The 10957-nt window shown below is 37.3% G+C and overlaps 1 protein-coding gene across 1 annotated transcript; it reads right to left on the bottom strand.

Moving 5' to 3' along the window:
- Positions 1 to 4713: 4713 nt before the first annotated feature.
- On the bottom strand, positions 4714 to 6960 carry six1a (SIX homeobox 1a). Its single transcript, XM_067421359.1, has 2 exons — positions 6117 to 6960; positions 4714 to 5299 (listed from the first exon to the last, which is right to left on the bottom strand). The coding sequence occupies exons 1-2, from the start codon at positions 6674 to 6676 to the stop codon at positions 5008 to 5010; spliced, it is 852 nt and encodes a 283-aa protein (XP_067277460.1). The 5' UTR covers positions 6677 to 6960; the 3' UTR covers positions 4714 to 5007.
- Positions 6961 to 10957: the final 3997 nt, after the last annotated feature.

The raw sequence follows: 10957 nt of genomic DNA on the forward strand, positions 1-10957 counted from the left end.
ATCTCCATATTTATAATGAAACCATCATATTTAAACATGGGATATTAATCATATCATATAACAAAATATAATTTACTGCTGATAAATCTATTAAATTACAAGGGGACCTCTGTCAAGGCTTTCAGAATCTTTACTTTTCTTAAATGATTTTGATTCTATATTTTTCAGATATATTTCTATATTAACATATTTTAATGACAACATATTTATTAATCAAAAATGTATTATTTTAATCATCAAAATAAAAAGAAAAAAAGTTATTTTTTTTCTAAAATGATGAACAAGTATTTTCTTAGACATTGTTAAAAACATATTATTTTAGCGGAAGTATTTGTATCAATATGGTGTGCGTTTTGCCCCATGCTGGTGAGCCTTTTGCCTCATGTGTGGGGTAAAAAGCCCCCCTCGTCACCTCATACATTTTTGACATTTTTAGTTTGACAACTACTTTAATGATTTATTTTCACACAAAATCTTTTGCTCCATGAATGTTCAATAGAAACATATATATTTTTCTTAAGGTGTGCCTTTAGCCCCGTTGTACCTTTTAGGAGCAGCTTGTCACCAACAGTATCCTTAAAAGGACATCTTTGTACTTTTTTACTCCTAAAAGGTGCATATAGCACCATAGAGGTACTACCTTTTTTTGTTAAAAAAGGTACAAAAATGTCCTTTTATGACACCTTTTTTCCCTTTGTATAAACTAATTCAGGTTCAGATTAATTCTCCAAAATCTCTAAGCTTTACCGTTAGTCTACAGAACTGATACACACACCATCCATCGATAATGTGTGCAACCTTTTAGAATGATTTATATGTTTTTCTTTGCTGCTCTTATTTTTTTGTCTTGTTTTACTATTATTGCAGCTTTGTATGAATAGCCATTTCTCCTGTAATCTCTTAATTTTAGGATTGTAAAGTTATAGATCAATGTATATTAATTTGTTGTTTTCACCTCTGTTTCATCTCTGTGATCTGAAATATTAGCACTCCACACTCCAGTCTTCCTGATTCAAACTTTAAGTGATGCTTAACATTACCACCAGAGGGCAGAAGAGACATTGTGGTAAATAACCCCGAGCCGCAGTAATTATAGTTCTTACCAGCTCCTGCTAAGACTAATGAGATAATGAGTCAAGACAACAGTGTCAATGTGGTAGCAAAACAAACTGTGCCGACAATTAAAATGTGTGCTACGGAGAATTAAGTGAAATGTGTGTTTTTCTGATACTCATACATTCCCTGCTGTTTTATCTGGAAAATAGGTTATTTCTTGAAGCCTCTTCATTGAAATATTGTATGTAAAGCTGATGGTGCTTAATTTAATGCACTATTAGACAATGAATATGTAAGTTATATATCTAGCTAAAAAATTAATCACAGAACTGTTGGCAAAGCAAAGGATGTTGACTGAAAACACATAGTAAGAAGATAAGTAAAACATGAGGAGAGGGAGAGAGAGAGAGAGAGAGAGAGAGAGAGAGAGAGAGGGCCTTTTGTTTTGTGTAGTCTGTCCAGTTCTCCTACTGATATCAGGACTTTACTGGAATTCCATAATCAATGTGGTTCAAGATCAGTGTGATCCAGAGAGACAAAATTGCCACTGGAATGTCAGCCAGCAGAAGCACGCCAGAGAAACCTGGATTAGACTACAAGACGAGGGTGTGTATGCGTGCGCCTGTGTGTGTCTAAGGTTTTTGGACTATATCACACTGATCTCATTGTAATAATTACATCCCAAAAGGAGAATGCTCCAAGTCCCGATGAAAAACAGGAAGCTATCACATTTCTGTTTTCATTTCCTGAGTTTTTTTTTCCTTTAATGGAGCCATCTCGAATTTTATCCTGCTCTCTCTCTCTCTCTCTCTCTCTCTCTCTCTCTCTCTCTCTCTCTCTCTCTCTCTCTCTCTCTCTCTCTCTCTCTCTCTCTCTCTCTCTCTCTCTCTCTCTCTGGAGAGTGAAACTTTGGCTTAATGCTTCCAAGTCTGAAAGAGATGCCAAGATTAATTATATTCTTTCTTCTTACAAGTCTATCTATCTATCTATCTATCTATCTATCTATCTATCTATCTATCTATCTATCTCTATCTATCTATCTATCTATCTATCTATCTATCTATCTATCTATCTATCTATCTATCTATCCATCCATCCATCCATCCATCCATCCATCCATCCATCCATCCATCCATCCATCCATCCATCCCTAAAACAGATAAATTACTATTTCCTGTGCGCAAATCTAAGTGTCGACGTATACGGTCCCTCTTGCTTGATATATCAGCATTATCTTATCTCTGAGATGTGTGTATGTGTGTGTGTGTCCTGACAAAGGACTGCAAGTGAGAAATGGCTGCTTCAGTTTCAGTGACCTTCAGAAAAGTGGATTTCAGAACTGATGTATCACCCATATCCCTTTCCCACAAACACATGTTAGTCTTTGTCGGGGGTCTGGCTGGTTGAAGTGTTGTCAGGTCAATGCATCAATGGTAACAGAATCCCCCTCTTCTGGCTCTCTTGAGACTCACTTTAAAAGCTCCTTCAGTGCCGCCCCCCTCCCCCAAAACCCATTTGTGGGTCAGTTTCTTTGAGAGTTCTGGATGAGTGACTACCTGTGCAGGTGAAGCTGCCCGACAAACAGTGTGTGAGTGTTTGATTGACCGTCACATACAGGTTTGCCACCAGACGTATTTCACGGCATTTTGTCAGCGGCAGAGAATACAACACCACTGACATCATAATCTGATCAGTACTCGATCTAGTCCAATATGAAATTATTTGCTTCATGTTTTGTAATTAGTGTAATTATATATTTAAGGACTGAGTAATATTATTTAAGTATATTATTTAAATTATATAGGGTTAGGGTAGAGGGTTTGATAATTTACTGTTTTTACTATGGTAAGTATGTAATATGTAACAAGGACGCAGTAAAATAGTGTTACCAAAAATGTAACTTTTTGTTTTATTCTGACTTTGAAATAAAAGGTATTGATCTCAACCAATCATTTGAGTTGTTTTGTGTAGTCTCAGAATGCTTTTTAGCTTCTGCCCTCCCTTCAATGTGAAGACTATTTATTGTGGTACTCTTAAAATGACAGGTTTGAAGAACCTGAAATTAAGATCCTTTAACTTTTATGGAAACTTTCCATTGCACAAAAGTTTCATTATAGAAGAAAAATGTTTTTTAGACTGTTAAAATGTTCTTCTTTTAAGAACTGTTCACTGAAAGGTTCTTTGGGGAACCAAAAGCGCTTTTTCTATGGCTTCACTCCATGTGTCTTTAAACTTTTTCTCTGCTACCAAAATGTGGTGGTTGAGAAAACAAAAATTGACTAGATCGACTATTTGGATTTCTCAGTTTCTTTTTTTGTAGAAACTACCAATAAGAGGAAAGCAGATGTAAGGAATGTTTATATGTGCGAAATATAATTAGACTGTTGATTAAAACCACAGCTGACATTCAGGCAGGATTGGCCATTGTTGGAAAAATTTCTATGGGTCCCTGAATTTAGGTCAGGCACAATTTGATATATTTACTCTGCGTCCTAAAGATACTTTGTAAAATCACCTATGTTTATTTTTTGTTAGAACTGACAGGGAATAGCCTAATAAATATTATTTTAAAATCTCCTGGCAGACTGAACTCCAAAGGTACATTTCTGTTGTGCTGCACCCTGTGGCTCGAGGCTGTAAGGGTGTCCCCCTCATTTTTGCAATCAAGCCCCTCTACACCCGGAGAATGTTTCTAATTATGGCCCGGAAACCCTCTGCGCTCTCTGTTCAGAACCATTTACACTGACACGAGACTATCGAGGCAGAGGGACAGGGTTGGAGAATTCGAGCTGATCGCATGAATATTGCAGGCAATTAAGCTTTGCAGAGCTAGAAATATATGGTCGTGTTTTATCTTTCTCTTAAAAATGTCAGCAAACGTGCGACAAATTAGATTTGTAATCTGTTTTTTTCCATGTGTTAAATTGTTTGGCAGTGTCTGCAGTTTTTACACACGCACAAAATAATAATAATTAAAAAGGTCACATTTTTTTTAAATCGGGTCGACACTGTTTTGTCGTGGCTTGGGTGGACGAGGTGCTTTTAGAGCTGCACAAGCGAATCGTGTCAGTTTTCAATGGCCCAGAACTAACAGAAAAAATGAGCAATACTCCCCTCTCTCATTTTGTTAAGTCGGTCATTGTAATGAACTAATAAATGTTTATCAAACTTAAGGCTTAAAATTACTCAATGTGTGCGTTTTGAGCCGTTTTTTTTAACTGAATAACGGTCAAAAAGTCAACCTCGGCCCTGCGCACACCCTGGCGCCTTGGCGTCTCTCTGCCCCTCTGCGTAAGGGCCAATCTCTCTTGTTGACGTTTTAGGCTTTCTCATTTTTCAGGCGCCCATGCCTTCTTCCGGCGTGTATCACGTGGATATATTTTTATTATTTTGAGGCTTTTTGTTTATTTACTGTCGTTTTCTAATATATATTTTTTTCTTTAACACGCTCAGACAAATTCTCAAAGGGATTACAATCTAATTGTAAAAAAACCCGTGATGATGGAGAGCCACTGTTTTTAAAACAACAAGATTGTAAATAGTGGGTATTTGTTTAAACTGAATGAAACAAATAAATAAAGGACGAAACAGTTTCCAAATCCATAGTTTAGTTAAAGATGTTTGAAGCCAATGCTTTTCTCATTAAAATCCCTGCTGTCCAATACAGAACAATTTCTATAAATTAACTTTGATTAAAACATCATAAATTATTAAAAGTTTATGCATCCAACAATACTGTGAATATTCTTAAATATTGGCCTCGCTGGTTTTACAAATTGTATGCACTTTTGCAGTAAACTCAAAATTGCCAAAACTCAGTGAAACTGCCCTTTTCTAACCATTTGCACGTTTATATCAGCAAACGTCCTTTGCGTCATAAGAATATGCGGTAATGCCGTAAATATTGGTTATGTTTATAAGTCTTGTCGCTTAAAATGGGAACGAGAAATCCTAAGATCCTAAATCCACAAGGCTGGATGTTAGAGATCCCAAAAGTGAATCCTGGATCTGATGCGGATGTCCTTGCATGCTATGCACCGAAAGCTGCGCACCGAGCCCGGGCATTGGGTATGCGGGAGCCACGGGATTGTTCATGTTCCCATGCAGGAGGAGCACGGGGTTGTGCTCGGGGCTCTGCGGCGGAGAGAATTCATCCTCCGAACTGGACATGAGCGACTTCACTCCGTCGAGCGGAGACCGCTGGCTCTGCTTACCTCCAACGCCGTTGTTCTCGGTGTTTTCTCTGTTGGATGAATATTGCATTTTAACATTATATATACAGGCCCACTTGACATGTCATAGGCCTAGAATCTGGCTGCACATTTGCCTATTAGATAGTGTTATGGTTTCGAAATAGTTTAACCTTAAAATATTTATTACATCGGCTAATAAAAAAGGCATGCTTTATGTTTGCTTCGTTTTTAAAACAAGAAAAACAAACTCTTCTGATTGTTTACGCACTAAATGCATTTCGCTTATACGTCAACACGACTGAAAAGATAACTGTCATCACAGATTTAGGAAGGAAAAACGTCTAAAATTCGAGACGTAGAGAATATTATACAAAACGAAACAAATCAATATTTATTAGATATGAAACATTCAAAATCTGTAATAAAATGTTGGCTATCCGAATATGAGCCTACATAAATTCTCACTGCAATAAGTAAACATATTAGTTTCTTCTCTTCTTTCGTTCGATAGAGCAAAAATATAATTGTAATCCTATATAACCAAATTATATATAGGCTATAAAAACAGCCAATGTAAAAATATTATAGCCCAATATAAAATATTTAAACAAATTATACAATTAGATCCTGTATGGGTTAAATTACTAGTGTTAAAATTTGTGTGACTACATTATGTTTTTGATATGTGATACATTTGTCAAAATTTGTTGTCCTCACTGCGCGTGACTGCAATAATTAACACTATTCTTTTCGCTTTTTTAAATGTGTTAGTTCAAGCAATTCAGTTTGCATAGTCTCACAAAACGGTATAGCCTATATTTTATTATGTTTATATATTCATTAATATAATTTTAATCATGTTCTCACCTCTCTTTTGCCTCGGCTGCCCGGTCTCTTTGCCTCCTGTTTTTAAACCAGTTGCTGACCTGTGTGGTGGTCAGTCCTGTTGCCTCCGCCAGCTCTCGCTTCTCCCGTGGAGATGGATAGGGATTATGCGTGTACCATTCACGAAGCACGCCCCGAGACTTCTCCTTAAAGCAGTAACTGGTCTCCTCACCGTCCCAGATCGTACGGGGTAAAGGGAATTTCCTGCGCACTCGGTATTTGCCCACAGCGCCCAGCGGGCGGCCCCGCAATTTTTCCGCCTCCACGTAGTGAGCCTTCAGCCACAGCTGCTGCAGCTTCGGGTGATTGTGCGCGGAGAACTGGTGGCTTTCCAGGATCTTGTAGAGCTCACGGAAATTTCCTCGGTGGAAGGCCACCACGGCCTTCGCTTTCAGCACGGATTCGTTCTTGTGGAGGTGGTCGCAGGCTGGCAGGGACCAAAGGAAACGTCCAAGCCTCTCCAGGTTCCCACCCTGCTGCAGCACCTCGCAGACGCACGCGACCTGCTCCTGCGTAAAGCCGAAAGAGGGCAAGATTGACATGGCGCCCCGATGCAATCCACCACGTAATACCCTCCTAATCCAAGGCTCTAAAGGTATTCCTCTCAAATGAGCCCAGGTACAAAAAGCCCCGTGACACGTTTATCTGTTGATGCAGCTCGAATATTGATAACCGTCTGTTATCCGGTTGTGTGACAGCACTATCACCCTTCTGGGCTGCACACGTGAGATTCCGATGCGGTCTGTCCGTATGGATATATGACAGAAAAGCCCAGCACAGCGTCATTCCGTGATTAGCTCGCCCCGGTCTGTTGTGGAACCGGCAGGGAGAGCAGAACTGCTTCTACAGATCCGTTCCGTTTCCTCCCCGGAGGGCGGACGTCAAGGCCTGAAACTGGAGACCTTGAACACACACACACACACACACACACACACACACACACACACACACACACACACACACACACACACACACACACACACACACACACACACACACACACACACACACACACACACACACAATACCGTTGATAGGCTACTAATCAATTATTAAATGATCACATGCACCTCCATCCAGCATTTACATCGCCTTCTGTTTTTCACAGTATTTAGAGGTACTCGGGCTTCAATTATCATTTGTTTACATTTCTGCTTTATTTTTAGTTATTAACTAATTCTATAATTTATCACCCCCCCCCCGAAATAATAATTATAAAATAAATAAATAAATAAATAAATAAATAATAATAATAAAAAATTATAATAATTTAAAAAAAACGAGACCACTGTGTGCGCCTAATTGGGTGTCATTTTCACAGCTTGTTAATTTTGAAGTGGGTCAGGAGGTGTGATGATGGATTCAAGAGTGTGTCGAAGATGCTGAAAGGGAGATGCAGGAAAAAAATATATTATGTAATATACTCTAAAAAATGCTGGGTTAAAAACAACCCAAGTTGGGTTGGAAATGGACAAACCCAGAAATTGGGTTGTTTGACCCCTAGTAAATGGACCTATTCAAACAACCCAATTTCTGGGTTTGTCCATTGTCAACCCAACTTGGGTTGTTTTTAACCCAGCATTTTTTAGAGTGTACATCCTCAGTTGTCGGAAATTAAGTAAAGTTATTCTAATAACTTATTAAATTTTTATTTTTCTCCTTTTATTCGTTTTAATAAAGGGTGGTACAGGCAACAAACTCTATAATAATTAATAAATATAAACATTTCATTGATGACATAGCAAAATGCTTGAATTATGCTATGAATTCCCTGATTTCTTATTTCTGCCAACTTCCTGAATTCATTGCTTTGAGAAAGAATGTCCTTAGTCTTATTATTTTAATGATGAAATAACGTCTTGAATTCGACCTTATTTCTAATATATTTCTAATAACTTAGTGATAAATTGCTTTGATTAATCAAAGGCCTCCACTCTTAAAAATGTTCTTAAAAAAAGTTATTCAGCTTGATTCCATATAAAATAGGTTACAAAGTTATTTGGTCAAAGTTATTTCTTTTTTAAAACGTGTGATTTAAAGAACCCAATACTGGCCTGAAGTAAATTTAATGAAACCGAAATTATTTAATATCTAAAATAAAAAAAAATAACCTTATTTTTATAATTGCATTTTTAATATATTTTTTTCTGGTTAAAAATGCACACAAGCCCCGTCGTTGAAGCATTTTGTGTGTGAGTTTTTTTATAAGGTGGGTCTGAAACACTATACCGATCCATTAGCGAATAACTTGTGAGCTTGACGAGCTCTTAGTCTCCCGGTCACAGCTCTTTATCTCTCAAGATATCCGTAACATGACACCGGGAAATCCAGCTGGTCCGCCGGGGGCTGTTTAAATTTTTTTTTTTTTTTTGGGAAAAAAATATTCCTCTCTTTTTTCTAAACATTTTAGTACGGTGTGAAGATGTTGGACTCTAAATATTCCCTAATGCTAATTAGTATCAGTGTAATCTTTAATCGCCTCCCGTAACACCTGTGAAAACAATCATTCGTGTTCAGCCGGACAGGGCGTTTATCCGCCCCCTCGGTTTTCCTTAATGGATTTTAATGCCATTGAACAGACATAGTTTACTCAGCAAGCAGATGTTAACTGCATTTTAGAATAATCTAATTCATCTAAATATTCTATGAGAATCAGAATTAATATATTCTAAATCTGAGCTTCTGGAGTCAATAACACAAACACAAATTTAAATGTTTCAAATATTGCATTCTTTTACATATTTTTTTTTAAAGTAGGATAATCACCATTTTTACCAATTCCAGTTCAAACTTCAGTTAATAGCTATTAATTATTTTTTGTAGCTAAATGTACAGTTATGTAAAGTGTGACCAATGGTAATTATATGCTGTGCATAAATATATTCTAAATGTGTGCATAATTGCTGCCTAAAGCTGTCTCCTCTGTCTTGAACTGTACGTGGGCCGATGACTGCTGTGCTCAGGTTACGGTAATATGTCCAGCAAACCAAACCCCCCCACCCCCCCGCGCGCGCTCAACACACACATACACACACACACACACACACACACACACACACACACACACACACACACACACACACACACACACACACACACACACACACACACACACACACACACACACCAGATTCTCTACCAGCCCCCAGCACGGCGACGTGCCCGCTCTCAGATCATGATCATTTCAAGATGTTATGGACTAACTAACAGAAGCGCGCGCGTTAACGCACAGCGCGTCCCCGGCGTTGCCAATGAGCTCTACTGTGATGATACAGAGTGAGGGTACGCACACACACACACACACACACACACACACACACACACACACACACACACACACACACACACACACACACACACACACACCCTAATAACATGTCACCATATTTCATGTTTAGTAGTCCATGCTCCACCGCTGTGAAGGTGTAAACTGTTTTCTTTTCGCGGAGTGTGTGTGTTTATGAGTTTTCTGTGAGGTGTAAATGAAAGACTGAGTGGAGGAGAATCCACCGCTAATTAGACGCTGTTCAGTCGCTTATTGAGGGAGAAAAAAACTATCCAGCACATACTACCAGTATCAGTTTTAAAGCAGTATTTATTGTAGATCGTTTTAAAAAGCAAACACCAAAAGTTACATTGTTGAATGCATTTTTAACATTATTTTTATGCCTGTAATTAGATGCAGGAGCGTACAACTGACTGGATGTGATTACACAACAACGTCTACTATAGGCCCATATTGACTTGATTTGTAGAACATCAAAAACGTTCAAAAATAGGTTATAGTTTGTGCTTTTTATATTTTCCCAAAAAATAATCTCAGCTGAAATTATTTGAATGGTTGGATTGTTTCTGGATTTGTATACGAATACTAATAAAATAAAAAGTGTAAAAAATTACAGTATTTTGTCATTTTTTAAAGTAAAATTTCAACCTCTTTAAATTTAATTAATGGGCAACCAAGCGTCAATAAAATTATATTAAATGACATTAATAGAATAGAATAGAATAGAATAGAATAGAATAGAATAGAATAGAATAGAAAAGAATAGAATAGAATAGAATAGAATAGAATAGAATAGAATAGAAAGTTAAATGGGTGGAAAATATTTTGTTGTTGAATGATTTTCTCCCGACTTTCTTATCTCCGGTGTCCTTAAAATAAATCTGTTTAAACAAGTTTGAGTTGTTCACGGATTCTAAAAAGCAATCAGGTGATGAGAGAAGATAACATATTGGAAACTAAACACGAAACGTCTTATTGTATTGATGTACACATCTGACTTTTGTTAGACTATAATTAGAAATAACATAGCCTAATTAGACACATATTCATTAAACATGCAGTGAGCACTGCTTTATAATTGCATATGTTATTTAAACAGGCTCAAAATATTTCTAAAGGAAAAACAATATATAAGTTGCACAATAAATCCAAATACGTCCATGGCGATCTCCAAAGTCAAAGTGTTATATTTTCTCGCTACAGGAAGAGGGCGCCAGTCAGTGACATCTATCTTCTTTTGCCTCAAACAGACAAACGAAAGAAATATTAGGCTAGGCTATATGAAATGCTTTCTGTTCAATATTTATGATCTATTTAATATATTTTATTAATATTTTTCAAACTAAACACTTTAGTTTGTAATTGTGTCTTGTTATTATGTTCTCCTATTAACATTGTATAATCTGGAACAACAAGTTAAAACTCATTAGGCTAAATGAATTCAAGAATGTCCTGCAACGAAGTGGTGTGTGTGGGCTGTCAGAAGAAGTAATGAAAAAAACACTTGTGCTCTCTCACTCTGTGGTCCAATTTCACC

This window comes from Pseudorasbora parva, chromosome 17 (genome assembly GCF_024679245.1).
Source record: "Pseudorasbora parva isolate DD20220531a chromosome 17, ASM2467924v1, whole genome shotgun sequence".
In the NCBI taxonomy this organism is placed as follows: domain Eukaryota; kingdom Metazoa; phylum Chordata; class Actinopteri; order Cypriniformes; family Gobionidae; genus Pseudorasbora; species Pseudorasbora parva.

Bases quoted from the DNA above. Each gene is read 5' to 3' on its own strand.
- six1a (XM_067421359.1), bottom strand. From the start codon at position 6,676: ATGTCAATCTTGCCCTCTTTCGGCTTTACGCAGGAGCAGGTCGCGTGC. The intron at 5,300-6,116 runs GTGAGAACATGA...TTCATCCAACAG, and splicing joins GCAGCCGAGGCAAAAGAGAG to AGAAAACACCGAGAACAACG.